The following is a 17,648-nucleotide window of genomic DNA, read 5'->3' as shown; positions in this document are numbered from 1 at the left end:
GATCTTTATATACACTCAATTCCTCCCAGAGCCCGCAGTTTGATATTGAATACTTTGTAACATTGAATTGACATAATTTGGTTCCTTTTTTTTTTTTTGGAGGGGGAGGGTGGTTGGGGTGTTGTGGCGGGGCATAATCGAACGGCGCCGGCCTGAACCGTATTATCGAAAAAGATGGCCGGCCATCTTTCGTTTTGATAATACTGTTGGGGCCAGCCAAATGTCAGAGATGGCTGGCATCGGTTTTCGCCGATAATGGAAACCGATGCCGGCCATCTCAAACTCAGCCAAATCCAAGGCATTTGGTTGTAGGAGGAGCCAGCATTTGTAGTGCACTGGTCCCCCTCACATGCCAGGACACCAACCGGGCACCCTAGGGGGCACTGCAGTGGATTTCAAAAATTGCTCCCAGGTGCATACCTCCCTTACCTTCTGTGCTGCGCCCCCCAAAACCCACTACTGCACAACACTACCATAGCCCTAAGGGGTGAAGGGGGGCACTTACATGTGGGTACAGTGGGTTCTGGGGGGGGGGGGGTGTTTGGAGGGCTCCCATTTACTACCACAAGTGTAACAGGTGGGGGGGGGGGGGGGGGGGTTGGGGCCTGGGTCCACCTGCCTGAAGGGCACTGCACCCACTAAAAACTGCTCCAGGGACCTGCATATTGCTGTCATGGAGCTGGGTATGACATTTGAGGCTGGCATACAGGCTGGCAAAAAAATGATTTTTTAATTTTTTGGGGGGGTGGGAGGGGGTTGGTGACCACTAGAGGAGTAAGGGGAGGTCATCCCCGATTCCCTCCGGTGGTCATCTGCTCAGTTGGGGCACTTTTTTGAGGCTTGATCCTAAAAATAAATGGACAAAGTGAAGCCGGCGAAGTGCTCGTCACAGCCGGCCTTCTTTTTTCCATTATCGGCCAAAGCCGGCCATCTCATAACCACGCCCCTGTCCCGCCTTCCATACCCTGCGAAACACCACCCCCTTTAACTTTGGCCAGCTCTGCGACGCAAAGCAGTTGAAGCCAGCCAAAATCGGCTTTCGATTATATCGATTTGGCCGGATTCAGGAAATGGCCGGCCATCTCCCGATTTGTGTCGGAAGATGGCCGGCGATCTCCTTCGAAAATAAGCTGGATAGTCATTCTGGGAAAAATGTTCTCATCTTTCAGGAAGGCTATAAGACATAAAACCACTTTGTGATTTTGCTTGATTGATGTATAGTTGTTCCCAATCCTGGTTGTTTTGTTCTCTTTTTTTGTATAACTTAATAAAAAGATTTAAACATAAATTTCATCTACCATTTGGATGCCCAGTCTTCTAGTTTCCTAAGATCTTCCTGCAATTTTTCACAATTTTGAATAGTTTTGTGTCATCTCAAATTTAATCACCTCACTTGTCATTCTGATACCTAGATCATTTCTACATATGTTAATAGACCCAGTCCCAGGACAGCACCCTGCAGCACTCAACTATTCACCCTCCTCCAAAGAGGAAAAACCCCAGGTAGCCTTCTTTCTAAGAAGCTCAGAGAAGAGAACAAATGCAAAGTGATGCACATTGGGAAGAATAATCTGAACCATAGTTATCAGATGCTAGGGTCCACTTTAGGAGGGGGCGGCAAGGACATTGGCACAACCTTTTTCCTCAAGTGGATCATTACCGCCGATTCACCTTTACCCAGGCCGATGCGATGTGCATGCAGGCCTCTCATCTCCTGGTGCCCGGGAAACAGGAGGAGCCCCAGGGGCAGTGGCGTGCAGCGTGTTGGTAACTCCTGGCCACATGGGAGCTTCTCTTCTGGCCGGGGCTCCGCTCCTACTCCAAAGTCCGTGTTGTTGGGTGTGCTCCAATGCAGCAACATCCTGGACATGGACATACTTTAAAACAAATAGGAGGAAATATTTTTTTCACTCAGTGAATAGTTGAACTCGCTGCCAGAGAATGTGGTAACAGCAGTTAGCTTATCTGGGTTTAAAAAAAAAAAAAGGTTTGGACCTGGAGGAAAAGTCCATAATCTGTTATTGAGATGGACATGGGGGAAGACACTGCTTGCATTGGGATTGGTAGCATGGAATGTTGCTACTATTTGGGTTTCTGCCAGATACTTGTGACCTAGATTGGCCACTGTTGGAAACAGGATACAAGGCTAGATGGACCATTGATCTGACCCAGATTGGCTATTCTTACGTTTTTACATGAGCTTCCCATCCCAAGTTGTATGCATCCATTGTTAACACCTTCTGAGGTGGTGAGATTTGGAATGGTAGGCCCACAGTCAAATTAATCCCAATTATGCACCAGTGAGGAGCATGAGTCAACTGTGGAGGAATCTGGATAACATTCAATAGGTTCCCAGCCCCCTGAGATCACTGGGAAACTAGAGTCCACTGGCTCTCTCTCAAATGGCAACGTGCCATGGGAGTGACATGCACTGCTGAGGCCATGTGGCCCATTAATCTCAACATTTGCAGTGCTGTGACAGGCTTGCTAATTCGAACCTGCGATGTGAGAGTTAAGACCCCTGCTCTTGCTTGAGGAAGAAAAGCCTGAGCCTGCAATGTATCTAGCAGGGGTCCTATGTACTCCAATCGCTGAACTGGGAGTAGGTGGGACCTGGGTAGTTTATCACAAATTCTAGCCGCTCTAACACCCGAACAGTTAGGCACACTGACTGTCCCTCCTGCAATGTGCTCTTAACCAGCCAATCGTCTAGATAAGAAAACACAGACTCCCAGTCGGGGTAATTATCCAGATGGCAGAACACAGTACTGGTAGTGTATTTCCCTATTTGAAATCTGAGATACCTCTTGTAACTGAGATATATCAAAATATGGGTATAGGCATCCTTTAAGTCCAGAGAGCATAGCCAATCTTGTTCCTGAATAATGGGGAGAAGAGTGCCCAGGGAAATCATCCTGAACTTTTCTTTGACCAGGAATTTGTTCAGGGCCCTAAGGTCTAGGATGGGACGAAATTCTCCCATTTTCTTGTGCACAAGTACCTTAAATAGAATCCCTTCCTTTCTTCTCCTGGTGGCCTGGGTTCAATCGCATTGGTCTAGAAGGGCAGAGATTTCCTGGATGGTTACTTGTACTGCTGCTATGCTCTCCTGGAGCCAGTCAAAACGCTCTTCCCATGCTTCAACTGGGAAGCCGGTTGGGACTTCTATGGTCAGGGCAGACAAGGTTGACAATGCGGGATTTGGGCCGAGTCGGCTGGGACTTCTATGGTCAGGGCTGACAAAGGTTGACAATGCGGGTTTTGGGCCGAGTGAGAAGGTGGCAGAAACCTATGCCTTTGAGAGTAGTAGGGTCACCATCTAGGCCCACTCATACACCGCCTAGAAGAAGAGGTTGCAGCTGGAGGCTGCCGAGACAGGGCCTGGATGGTATCAATAAGTTTCTTGATAAGGTCAGAAACCTCCTCCACCCTCTCCCCAAAAAGATTTTCTCCTTGGCAAGGTACGTCTGCCAATTTCTCCTTAACAGTTGATTTCAGGTCAGAGACATGCAGCCATGAATAAGCCAGATACTTCCTGCACTCTAGCTGCTTTTGGTCAACTGGCAAAGCTTTGTGGCCTGCTACTGAGGGATAAAATCTGCAAGACTTAGCATACTGCAAACCAAAGATTTTAAGTAAAGGCTCATATAGAACTGATAGGACTGGATGTGGGCAATAAGCATCAAGGCCTGAAAAGCTTTCCTCTCAAACAAGTCTAATGTCTGAGTCTCTCTACCTGGGAGAGCAGAGGCACGAGTGCTGGAACTTGTACCTGATTTAAGGATGGATTTGACAGCCAAAGAGTGGTGAGGCAGCTGGGCCTTCTCAAATCCAGGAGCCTTCTGGACACGATACTGTGTATTCACCTTGCTTGGTGCAACCTACACTAAGAGGAGAGATTCCCAGTTTGTCAGTGCATCTTTAAATACAGAGTACCATTGCAGGTGACTGATAGTCCAGAAAAGACAACATCTGTGCCCTGGGCTTCTCCTCCAGCTGCAAATTCAATGGCATGGCAGAAGCCATCTCTTTGATGAAATCAAAGAAAGAGAAACCCTCAGGTGGAGATTGAGGTGGGGAGGAATCAGAAGGAACCCCATAAACTTCCTCTTCCGAGAAGTAATGAGGGTGTTCTTCTGATTCCCATGAATGGTCCCAATCAGACTGGACTAAGTACGTACATCTGTGCTTGCACCAGCTCAGTGGAACCACATCCTTGAAACGCCCAAGGGGAGACCATAATCTGTTGTGAAGCAACGAGACAACATATTTTGATTCAGATAAGTTCACATTTTGATTTGATTTTGAATAGAGCACTAAGGTGTGAGGCAATAGCACATACAGAAAATTGAGAGACCCGATGAAAGAAGTGCTATACCACTTGGCAAAGAAACATATTGCATCCAAAAAAAGTGGTTTTTGCTGAGGGCTATCACATTTACACTAAGAGCAGTGAGTAAAAAAAGTTAAAAAAAGTATCAACATTGGTTTTGCATACCATAGGAGACACCTGGATCTGCACTGCATTAGCCAGGATTTTGAGCGGTTTAGGAGTCTTGGGTTTTTTGTTTTTGAGTTCACTTATATATACACTGTCATCTACCACATTTGCTTATTTCCATCTAACGAAGGGCAACCTTCGAAAGCTAATCAAGAAATGTATTAAGTTATGTCCAATAAAAAAAGGTATCATCTTATTTTCTTTTCCACATTTTATTTTGTTTTACTTCATTCAGCATGTAATTAAACTCTGGAATTCTTTGCCAGAGAATGTAGCAAAAGCAGTTAGCTTAACGGGATTTAAAAAAGGTTTGGCTAGCTTCCTAAAAGAAAAGTCCATATCTAGGATAAGCAGTATAAAAAGTATTGTACTGTTTTGGGATCTTGCCAGGCACTTGTAACCTGGATTGGCCACTGTTGTAACAGGATGCTGGGCATAATGGACCTTTGGTCTGCCCAGTATGGCAATCCTTATGAATAACTTGGGGATAACGACAGAGAGCCTGTTGCTTTAATCACTATGCACTAATCACGAGTGCTCTGGAGGCACTGCAGACCGAGCACTCGCCTACAAACAGCTAAGGTAAGTGTCATCAGTATTACATCTTTCTTTTCCCAGTAGGGAGTGCTTAATGCTGTGAGAATTGGAAGGCAGGGAGAGCAAGTGCTATGATGTGAGACAGCTGCAGTTCCAATCCAGAGACATTTGGTTTAAAGGACATTACAGCACTACTGAGCACTGCAATTTAAAAACAACAAAAAAAGTTTTTTAGTTGGTTTATATTTTTAGTCTGGTGAAATTGTTGATTTGCCCACACCAGATTTATTTTGTTGAAACCCTTACATTTCTACTGAATACTTATGAATATACAGCCCAAAGGGATGGGTAATGAACTGGAGGAGTTGTGTATTTGTAGATATGGTGGGATTGCTATAAGGTACCATTTAATTAGTGGATAAGACTGTACCAAATAGTCTTGGATGGATAGAAAACCTCTTAAACCAAATGCTACCTGTACAAAAGGAATTGAGTTTGGATTAACTGCCTGTTGCAAGTTCAGTAAAGTTTTGCCTAACCTTGGCGTGGTGAATATTCCTTGAGAGACAGTGAAGAGCTTATTCCCAGACTGTTAAAAGGATACTCAGACAAAAGCCCATCTTAACATTCTATGGTCTTCTGGATTTTTATCCAGCACTGGCCTGCATCCAAGCTCGAATGAGAAAGATTGGACAATGAGTGGAGAGTTGTGAAAGGAGGAAGATAAGGAATTTATTTTGTTTTGTGGTCTGGGACGGTCGGAATTGAGCTGGTTGGTGAGACCTGGGTTACGTTGTTATAAAGGGAACAGGAAAGGATTTTTTTTAAAAACCCAAAAATAAAGCAAAACACACCCACACAGGAAGGCACTGCGAATAAGAAGAAACACGCACAGTGAGGAGAAACAATGACACGTTCTCCTTGCTGAAAGGAAAAACGAAGACTGAGGGACCCGTGCTCACACAGACGGGAAGACACCAGAGCATGAGAGATGGGATGCTGCTAGAAACGTTTACAATCTTCTCACTAGATGGTGTGTGCAGCAGGCTCCAGACGATGACACCCAACTGAGAATACAACTGGCCTGCTTGTCCTCTGAGAAAAAGCCAGTATGAGTGTAATTAAACTTTAGTTTATTAAAAGTACCCATAAACAAAACTGGAAACTGTAAATCCAATATATCTTACAATACTGACTATAAACCCAACCTGTTTTGGCATCTAGTGCCTGCTTCAGGGGCAAACTGTGATTATGGTAACTAGCTAAAAGAAAATTTGTGGTTGCAGACTAGGGGTTCTCAAACTCCAGATGTTGGATTTAGTTTCCAATTTTGTTTATGGTTGCTTTTAATAAACTGAGGTTTAAATTGCTTGGTACTGGCTTTTTGTGTGTTGCTCTGTGTCTGATATTTTGTGTGCAGCTCGCTGGACTCTTGCCGAGTGTGCACATAGGTTATAGAATAGCAGCACTTATGTTGTAAATGTTAGGCACTGTTCTATAACATAAGTGGCAAAATCACTTAGCATATAGATGTGGGCGGAGCAAGGGCACACCATGGACATGTCACCAAACGATGTGCACAACTCATATCAGTTGTGCGTGTTGCATGGCACACTTTGACATAACAACTTACAACCAGCCACTGTCCTATATTTTGGTGTGACAACTCAGGTTTGCACTAGTATTTTATAATGACTTAGATGTACTCTGAAGCTGTTACAGAATTGATACTAAGTGCCTACATCTTGGCGTCAACTTATAGAATTTCCTTGATTGTCTTTTTCTATCATTTTCTACTTCTATGTTTGCTGTATCCAAAAGTTTAAAATATATCTTGCAGGTTTACTCTGAATAACCAGCAATTAAACGCCGACATGGACATTGTAGAAAAACTTAAAAAAAAAAAAAAGCCTTTATTTGACTTTTAAATGGCAGTGAAACGCATACAACGTTGCACAAATTATACCATAAGTTATTTATATCATTGTGTTATCTTAACACAAGTCATAAATGTATAAGAGTGATGAGCCAAAACAGGGTTACGAGATGAAATTCATCCACAATAAATTAATTAATGTATAATCTTTAAGTGGATTTCCCAGGTGATTGTTGATGGGGATCGGAGAGAGAGAGTCTGCTTTGTTGGTTTGCTTCTAACTAATTTAATATCAAAATGCCAAACCTTGATGTTATTTAATAATGAGATCTACAAATTATAAAACAGGCTATACTGCAATTCACTGTTAAGAGGACATGAATTTGACTGACCTGTTTTGGGCTTTCTTTGTTTGATAGTTTCAGCTCGGCTGTCTTCCCACCGGTTCTGGATAATGGTCGTTGCACTGTCTGATGTGGACTTATGCTCGGAAAAGTCTGGAAATAGTTACTTGATGTCCTAGAATTTAAAAACTTCTGTCAGGAAATTCTCTTTACCTTTTTAGCAGAAAAACATATTAAATCTTTAGGGTCAGCTTTCAAAAACATTACTCTGTGCTTCATTCAGGATATTATATTTTACAAACTTAAATTTAGGTTATTTTCAACCACTTAAGTGTCTGAAAATGTATCTCAAGTTAGGTCTGCAATGCATTTGCTTAGATTTAGATGCCAAGGACTAAAAATCAGTGCAATGTTTCCCTCTTGAATTCTACCTCCTATAGCTAGCCACATGATATGGACCTAAACGTAGGGCTCAGTCCTAGTCATTTTTTAAAGGGGACAATTTTAAGTTCCTAACTTTCCCGACTCATCAGTACAAAAGACTCTGGAGCATGGTAAATGGTCTTAATTCCTACATTGTCTATGCAAGGGAAGTTTAGCATAGGCGATGTATGTTAAAGAGGGAAGACAGCAGAGAAAATGATGATTGTATTCAGCTCTTAATGCTTTTTATTGGTTATTCATATAGATAGCATTTGTTTAACTTTTGAATATCTTATTTCAAAAACTCAGGAAGGATACCTGTCTCTTAAAAATTGCAAGAGCAGCATAACACAACTAAACAGAGAAAATGACAACAGATAGACCATATGGCATATCCAGTCAGCCCACCTATTCCAACTTCTAAGCACTTCAATTCCTTCCTCTCCTTTAGAGATCTTCTGTGCTTGTAACATGCTTTCTTGAATTCAGATAGAGTCCTCATGTTCATCAACTCTGCTGAGAGGCATTTTCCATAAAGAAATATTTCCTTAGATTACTCTGAATCTATTCTCTTTCACCTTCATCTTATGCTCCCACATTCCAGACCTACCTCTAGTACAACCATTCTGCCTCAGATCCTGAAATCCACTGAATTCCAGAAACTACACTACCCTCGGTTTTCATATAGTGTTTCCATTAATTTACTCACTAGACAAAGAACTAACTAGCCGGTAGTTCTCAATCCCCTCCTTAATTCCACTTTTGTGGAGAGGGACCACATCTGTCTTTCTCCAGTCCTTGGAGACTACTCCTGACTTTAAAGAAGCACTGAAAAGGTCAGTGTTGCTGCCAGAACTTTCCCTTAATACCCTCCTATGTATTCCATCTGGCCCCATCGTTTTGTCTACTTTATTCCAGTTATTTTTATATTTACAATAAAACACACAACTACCCACAATTGTAGGTGAGGTACAGAGATAGATAAGTAAAATATTAAAACAATTACAATGAAACTAAAACAAAATTAGAAACAATACAATCAGATACATTGCAATTTAGCTAACTCCTGAATCACAATGTTTTCAAAATCACTTCCCCACGAGAGAGAAAGAGAAAGAGAGAAATTGTAAATATACACTCATGCACCATATTTTTCATCCCCAGTTCCAAATGAGTTAAAAGCCTAAAGAAGCAGTAGGAAAACTGCTAAGTCAACAAGAAAAAAAGGAAGAGCCTGAGCTAATAAACTAACATTGGCTCCTACAATATGAAAGCTTACATGATCTTCAATCTTTTGGGAATGAAGCCCACTCAAGCAATAACTAACAACCACCATCAAAAAGAAATTTGTGATAAATGCAGTAAGTAGTTACAAATACCAATAGAGCAAAGTTACTCACCCTGTAGTAGATGTTCTCCAAGGACAGCAGGACATGTATTCTTACATCTAGGTGATGTCATCCAATGGAGCCCAGTATGGATGCCTTTTTTGCTCCCCCCCCCCCCCCCCCACCACGCATGCGCGAGTACTGTCCCGCCTGACATCAGCACACAGGATCATCAGTATAATGACATAGCTTAAGGAATACAGCTCATAGGGGAGAAGGGAGTGGATGTAAGAATGCATGTCCTACTTTCCTCAGAGAACATCTGCATTCTCCGAGGACAAGAAGGACAGTGTATCTTACATTTGAAAATCTGTAGCTACCAGGCTCATCAAAAACAATAAGGATAGGACAATATGGACTTGAAACAGTAAGACCAACCAGAATCCAATCAACCTTATATATAGTCTGTTATGGAGGTGCTGCCTGGAATAGAATAAAAATGGGCCTAAGAGGGTGGAGCTGGATTCTAGATACTGAACAAATTCTGCAGGACTGTCTGACCAAACCAACTGTCATATTGGGCATACTGCTCAAGGCTTCAATGGAGGCTGATCTCAAGTAGGCTACCGATTCAACCTGGCTCTGATGTTGTGAGCTGTGACATGACCCTCTAAAGTCAGCCCAACCTGTGCATAAGCAAAAGAAATGCAGACTCTATCCAACTGGATAAAGTACATTTACCAATGGCTGCCCCCATCTTGTATGGATGAAAAGAAATAAAAAGCTGGGTGGACTGTCTATGGACTTTCTTCCACTCCAGTACAAGGTGTGCAGTGCACTTTCACCAGGGTGGGCATGAGGATTTGGGAAAACGTTGGTAGGACAATTGACTGATTAAGATGGAAGTCCGATACTATCTTAGGAAGAAACTTAGGATGACTGCAGGGAACTACTCTGTTATGATGAAATCTGGTATAAGGTGGATTAGCTAGTAGGGCTTGACGCTCATTGATTCTGCAAATGACCATCACCACCAAAAATAGGACTCTCCAGGTCAGGTACTTCAGATGACAGGAATCTAGTCGCTCAAAGGGAGCTTTCATCAGCAGATGCTGAGGTCCCATAACACAGTGTCATGACTACAGGAATGGTGAGCCCTTGGACCACAACTGGAGCTGTGGCAGACAAGTCCCCTGGGCTGGCAGAAGGAGAGCTGAGGCAAGACTAGAACAAGGGCAGACAGGACTAGGCAAGACAAAACGAGATAGGGCAAGGCAAGGCTAGGCTGGGCACAACAATGCAAGGTAAGTAAGGAAACAGGGCTAGAACTGAACCTAGACAGGAACAAGGCAAGACAAGGAAACAAGGCTAGAACTGGGTTAAGACAAGACAAGGCAAAAACTGTATCCGGACACAACAAGGAGCAACACAAGACAGGGCTAGGCAGTGTGGCAAGAACTGGAATGCAGACAGGTCAAGGCAAACAAGGAACTAGGCTACAACTGGGTTCAGACAGGCACAAGGGCAAGGCTAGACAAGACAAAGACTGGATCCAGACAATGCAAGAAAAACAAGGTAGCAGGGCTAGAACTGGAACCCATACAAGAAACTAGGTTAGAACCGGGTCCAGACAGGCAAGAACTGGATCCAGACAGGACTGGACAAAGCAACAAACAAGACAGAAAAAAAGACTGGGACTAGGCAAGGCAGGAAACTTGGAACCCAGGTAGGACAATGCAAAACAAGGAGCTAGGCTACAACTGGGTCCAGACAGGCACGACAAGGGCAAGGCTAAACAAGACAAAGACTGGATCCAGACAGGGCAAGGAAAGCAAGGCAGCAGGACCAGAACTGAAACCCAGACAAAAAAACTAGGCTAGAACTGGGTAACAAGACAGGCAAGAACTGGATCAGGCAACAAGCAAGACAGACAAGACTGGGACTGGGAAAGGCAGGGCTTGGAGCTTCACCAACAAGGATTAGAGTAAGGCAAGTTCCAAATGACCAAGGTAAACAGAAGTAAAACCATTACAAAGTTTATTTCTCAAAAGGTAGACTCCAAGACCCTACAAGGGCCGTGTTTCGACACAGAGCCTTCCTCAGGAGTTGTAGCAATTCAAAGCAAGTCAGCATCACTCTCCGGCTTCCTTCACAGAGACGACTGGCTGTTCTACTTTGCAGTGTATACTTTTCCAGTGCATTACTGATGTCTTTCTATTTGTAATTCTGTGAAGGTGACAGGAAAGATGTATCTCAATTATACCATACATGCAAGAATCAAACATACAAACAATAAAACTCAGGAGCGGGAATGGCATAACTGGGAAGAAGGAAGGAGAGAGAGGAAGGGAACAGGAAAATAAAAGATAAAACAGTAAAAGGTCAGTGCTAGCCCTGCGAGCAATAAGCCCCCTCAGAAGTTATAGGCATGTTGGTAAAACCAGGATTTCAGTGCAATTTTAAAGTTTTTAAATGATGGTTCAGCCCTAACAGACAGAAGGAGAGAGTTCCAAAAGAAATGGGTGGAAAAGAAGAAAGCACATGTTAGATCAGATTTCAAATTATATCTAATCTTCTGAGCTTGTACAATTACAAATATTTAGGGTTTTGGGGTTTTTTTTTGTTTTTTAGAAGGGGTGGAATTTTTCCTCCCTTCCACACTTTCTTCCAACTCTATCAGAATCAGTCCCGGGATTCTAGAGCTGTGAGCCGTCATTCACAATTACCCAGGGAGGCCCCTCCCCCCTTATTTTAAATGGCCTTACACTCTCACTGCTCCTTGTATGGTTATTCTAACAATGGTGTGGAATCCTGTACTATGTGGGCCCTATCCAGCCCTTAATGAAGGATACAGCTCTCCACTTCAAAGGACTGTGCACACCGCAGCATCCCCAGCGCCCTTAGACCACATCTGGGAATCAAACAAAGAACCTTCCATAGAATTTGTCACTGAATACACAGGATCAAGCCTCTTTCAACTGAAAAGAAGCTCTGGAATAAGGGGTCATATGAAGAGGAAAAAAGGGCAGAATAAAGTGTATTTTTCTAAGGAAATAGGAGTAGCCTAGTGGTTAGTGCAGTGGACTTTGATCCTGGGGAACTGAGCTCGATTCCCACTGCAGCTCCTTGCAACTCTGGGCAAGTCACTTAACCCTCCATTGCCCCTGGTACAAAATAAGTACCTGAATATATGTAAACTACTTTGAATGTAGTTGCAAAAAAACTCAGAAAAGCAGTATATCAAGTCCCATTTCCCTTTATGGAAAAGAGTGGTGGATACGTGGAACAGCCCTGAGATGGAGACTAACAAGCTCATTTTCAAAGCACTCAGCCTCCCAAAGTTCCATAGAAACCTATGGAACTTAGCCTCCCAAAGTGCTTTGAAAATATGCCTATAAGGACAATATCTAAATTCAAGAAAACATGGGACAATCAAAAAGTTCTCTGAAGAAGAAGGGATTGTAGAGCTGTAGTAGTTGCTGTGAATGGGCAAGTTTGATAGGCTGTATGGTCTGCTATCGTTTTTCTATATTATATAAGTACATAAGTGTTACTACTACTGCTACTTATTTCTATAGTGCTACTAGATGTACATAGTAACATAGTAAATGACGGCAAATAAAGACCTGTACGGTCCATCCAGTCTGCCCAACAAGATAAACTCATTTTACATGGTATATGATACTTTATATGTATACCCAAGTTTGATTCGTCCTTGCCATTCACAAAGCATTACTGGCGTTGCCACCCAATCTCCGCTAAGATTCCCTAGATCCATTCCTTCTAAACAGGATTCCTTTGTGTTTATCCCACGCATGTTTGAATTCCATTACCATTTTCACCTCCACCACCTCCTGCGGGAGGGCATTCTATGTATCCACCACCCTCTCTGTGAAAGGCAACTGAATAATACGAGCGATTACGCAGTATTAACACAAGATCCGGCGGATATGTTAAAGGAGAAGATTCTTAAGATTACAGGCGAAGCCTTTGCCCAAAGCCTTATTACTCAGAAAGAATTTCAATATTTGAATGTGAAAGTCAGTAAGATCCCAGCGTTTTATACCTTACCTAAAGTACATAAAACGTTAAATGACCCTCCGGGCCGCCCCATTGTTTCCAGTAGAGGGTCAGTGCTCGAGCCCTTGTCTACATATGTTGACACTTTAAGACCTTTAGTGGTGGAAGGTCGATCATACATTAGAGATTCCATGCAATTTATGAACTTGCTTGCTGAGTGGTCTCAGTCCAATGAGTCAGTGCTAGAGAATGTGCAACTTGTGACGTTAGATGTAGTCTCATTGTACACAGTCATACCTCAAAAAGAAGCACTTGATGTCATTAAACAGTTTTGGGGGCAACAACCACAAATTGGACCTGAACTGCTGAGTTTGATCTTGCAATTGGCTTCATTAGCCATGGAATATAACTATTTTGAATATGATGGAAGAATATTTCACAAACATCTGGGGTAGCCATGGGTTCAAAGATGGCCCCCTCGATTGCTAACCTGTTTATGAGACACTTTGAAGACCTTTTTGTGTACTCTTGCCCCTTTCAGGATAATATTAAACTTTGGATACGTTATATAGACGACGTGTTCCTTATCTGGGAGGGAGAAGATGTTGAGTTCAATTATTTTAAATCATATCTAGATGGATGTCATCCTAATATAAAATTCACTAAGAATTCTGATAGACAAGAAATAACTTATCTGGACGTGAAAATTATAAAGAGTATGAATGAGTTCCAAACATCAGTTTATAAGAAATCTACGGACAGGAACACATTTCTGCATTATTCTAGTTGTCACCCTAGGGCTTTAAAGGACACTTTGCCTTTTTCACAATTCCTAAGGTACCGCAGGATTTGTTCAGAGGATCATAATTTTCGCCATCAGGCAAAAAATCTACATATTCGCTTGGAAGAAACAGGCTACCCGAAAAGAGTTGTAAAAACTGCTTTTAGAAGAGCTAAATTTAATAATAGGGAGCTTCTTTTGCAACCACAGTTTCAAGCAAATGCGATGGATAATTCAGTGTGGACCTACGTATTGAAATATACCACACAGGCACAATATGTGTCAAAGATTATATGTAGACACTGGAACATTGTACAGACATTGCCGATTTTTGCCAGTTCATCCTTGAGGTTTGCTTTTAGTACAGGAGCAAACCTGAAAGAAGTATTATGTTCAGCAAGAACAAAAGCGTGGCAGAGTAATCTGATGTGTTATGAGGGACAAAAGAAATGTGGCAATTGTTCGATGTGCCCTATGATGTTGGAGATCAAAGAACTATGTGACCCTAGGACAGGGTCTAAATACAGTCTTTATATAAACACTACGTGTAAGTCTAAAGCGGTGATTTATTGCATCATTTGTCCGTACCAACTGTTTTATGTAGGGCAAACTTCACGTCAGTTGTCCATCAGACTTACTGAACATAAAAGTGTAATCACTACAAGAAAGACGACTTCCCCCCTGGCAGTTCATTGTACTGAATTAGCACACCCTTTTACTTCTTAGAAATGTGTAGTGCTACAACAGATTAGCAATGTATGCAACGAAGAAGAACTACGTTGAATCCTCCTGAAAAAAGAGCAGCAATGGATTTTCAGGTTGAATTCTTTACATCCAGACGGTTTAAACGGCAAGATAGAGTGGATTCATTTCTTTTAATTGTGCTTTTTCGCTATAGTTTCTGTCAACATAGTCCCCTCCTCTAAAGTCGTCTGATTGGAGGGAGGACAGATAGCGTCTGACATCAGAAGAAAGCTTAAAATCGCCATGTTTGTTTTTCAAGTTTGCCCTTCATGTGTCCGTCGGCAGCCTGAACGGAATGTAAGCTGTTACAAAAGATTGTTTGATGTTATACTTTGTGAAATTGAATGGCTCATTTTGTTTTTGTATTTTGACAGAATTCTAGACCGGAGGTTCTGAAGCAGCAGTGGCTAAACGGAAGCTAACGTTGATCACGGTCTGAATCAATAACAAAGGAGCCATTGATAAGATTTGAGACTCTTTGCATTAAAGCTGAGTAACTTTTTTTACATCGGAATTGGTTTTATCCATCAGCGATGTTATAGATTTTTTGATGGTTTGAATTAAATAGTTCCAGGAGGTTTTTTTCCTATGATGAAGAAGCCCTAGCCTTTCTATTTGCTTTAAGTTAGGCAAGAAGGTGCTTCTTGAGGTTTTTCCTCCTGTTACACAGAATGACTGGCTTACTTTATTAAAGTTTCCAAACTTTCATATTTATTAAAAAATACTTCATGACATTGCTCCTGAGTGTGCCCCCCTTCAACCTCAATTCATGTCCTCTAGTTCTACCGCCTTTCCATCGCCAGAAAAGGTTTGTTTGTGGATTAATACCTTTCAAATATTTAAATGTTTGTATCATGTCACCCCTTTTCTCCAAGGTATACATGTTCAGGTCAACAACTCACTCCTCGTACAGTTTGCAACGCAAATACCATACCATTTTTGTAGCTTTTCTTTGCACCGCTTCCAGTCTTTTTACATCTTTAGCAAGATAGGGCCTCCAAAACTGAACACAATACTCCAAGTGGGGCCTCACCACCTCCTTTCTTCTGCTGGTTATACCCCTCTCAATGAAGCCTAACATTCTTCTGGCCACGGCCGACGCCTTGTCACAATGTTTCTTCACCTTTAGATCCTCAGACACCAACACCCCAAGGTCTCTCTCCCGACTCGAGTTTACTAATCTCTCCCCTCCTATCCGATCTCTCTATTGGGTTTCTGCACCCCAAGTGCATCACTCTACACTTCTTGGCATTAAATCTTAACTATAACTTATGAAAACCACCAGCATTCGTTAAGTCAACCAACAATCTATAAGTGATAAGGAGTTGTGCTAATTTTTTTCTTTTTTTTACTACTACTACAAATCATTTCTACAGCACTACTATGCAATAGTGCTCAGTGAAAAAGGGCTGTCCTGCAGGACTTATACACAGTATAAACTGTGTTAAACTGCCCAGTGTGACATCATAGCACTCCAACCTCCCTCTCTATAAATCATTAATCAAATTTGCTGATTTTAGTATCCTATTTCATTAGCATCTGCTTTGGAGGTAAAAGAGGTAGAAGAGCCCTTTTTCACTGAGCACTATTGCATATTTTAAAAAAAGAAAAAAATTAGCACAACTGTATCACGTATAGATTGTTGGTTGACTAACGAATGCTGGTGGTTTTCATAAGTTATAATTAACAGATATAAGTAAAACTGGATGAGAATATATACCCCAGAGACTATCACATTAAATCTTAACTGCCAGACCCTCGACCATTCTTCTGTTTGGAGATCCCGTCTCATTGTTTCCACTCCATCCAGGGTATCCACTCTATTGGCTATTTTCGTGTCATCCGCCAAAAAAGGCAAACCTTTCCTTCCAACCCTTCAGCAATATCTCTCACAAATATATTAAACAGAATAGGCCCCAGCACCTACCCCTGAGGAACTCCACTGCTCACCTTCTTTTCCTCCGAGCGAATTCCATTTACTACCAACTTCTGCCACCTGTCGGTCAACCAGTTTCCTATCCAGTTCACCACTTTCGGTCCTAAATTCAACACTTTCAGCTTATTCATGAGTTTTCTGTGGGGGACTGTATCAAAGGCTTTGCTGAAACCCAAGTAGATCAACAGTGTCAAAAGCAGCAGATAGATCGAGAAGGATGAGAATAGAATAGAGACCTTTGGATCTGGCCAGGAACAGGCCATTGAAGACTTTAGCAAGCACTGTTTCAGTTGAATGAAGAGGGCGAAAGCCAGATTGAAATGGATCAAGAATAGCTTGAGATGAAAGAAAGTTAAGACAACGGCAGTGCTTACTTTATTTTTTGTCTATTAGATTGTAAGCTCTTTGAGCAGGGACTGTCTTTCTTCTATGTTTGTGCAGCGCTGCGTACGCCTTGTAGCGCTATAGAAATGCTAAATAGTAGTAGTAGTAGGAAATGGGGCAATAGTTGGAACGACAGGTAGGATCCAATGAAGGTTTTTTTGAGTGGTGTGACAGCATGTTTGAAGGCATCAGTAACAATTGCCGTGGAAAGAGAAAGATTGAGAATAACACAGATAAAAGGAATGATAGTAGAATAAATAGTGCTAAGAGATTGGTGGGAACAGGATCAGAGGAAAGAAAATGTGCAATTTCCTCTTCAGTGATTTCAGAAAAGAAAGATAAGGAGGCAGGGGTTAAACAAGGGTTGAGAGAATGAAGGTGATTTAGTTGAGAATTCAATTTTAATCTTGTGAACCTTATCATGAAAATACTCAGCCAGAGTCTGGGGAGAAAGTGAAGGGGGAGTTGGAGGTGAAGGCACTTTGAGGAGAGAGTTCAGAGTGGCAAAGAGACGTCAAGAGTTTGAGTAAAAAGAAATTGTCAAATGGATGTAGTAGTCCTGTTTGGCAAGTGAAAGAGCAGACTGGAAGGAAGTCAGAAAGAATTTGAAATGTATGAAGTCAGCATGGGCAGGGGATTTCAGCCAAAGGCATTCAGCAGAGCGGACACAGAAACACAGATAGTGGATTCTAAAGGTCAGCCAAGGCTGGGGTTTGCTATGCCTTACAGAACGGGGAATGGAAGGAGCAAAAGTACCCAGAGCTGAGGAAAGAG

At 42.2% G+C, this 17,648-nt stretch overlaps 1 protein-coding gene across 1 annotated transcript in view; it reads right to left on the bottom strand.

The window, feature by feature from the left end:
• The window catches only part of KATNAL2 (katanin catalytic subunit A1 like 2), a 159,727-nt gene that overhangs the window by 101,167 nt on the left and 40,912 nt on the right, over window positions 1–17,648 (bottom strand). The window contains exon 5 of the mRNA XM_030192914.1: window positions 7,307–7,433. Within this exon, the coding sequence (XP_030048774.1) occupies window positions 7,307–7,433 (127 nt within the window). The remainder of the gene's footprint in view (window positions 1–7,306; window positions 7,434–17,648) is intronic.

This window comes from Microcaecilia unicolor, chromosome 2, assembly GCF_901765095.1.
Source record: "Microcaecilia unicolor chromosome 2, aMicUni1.1, whole genome shotgun sequence".
NCBI lineage: Eukaryota > Metazoa > Chordata > Amphibia > Gymnophiona > Siphonopidae > Microcaecilia > Microcaecilia unicolor.
Note: the sequence above shows the minus strand (reverse complement) of the source record. Positions and strands in the feature narration are given on the sequence as shown.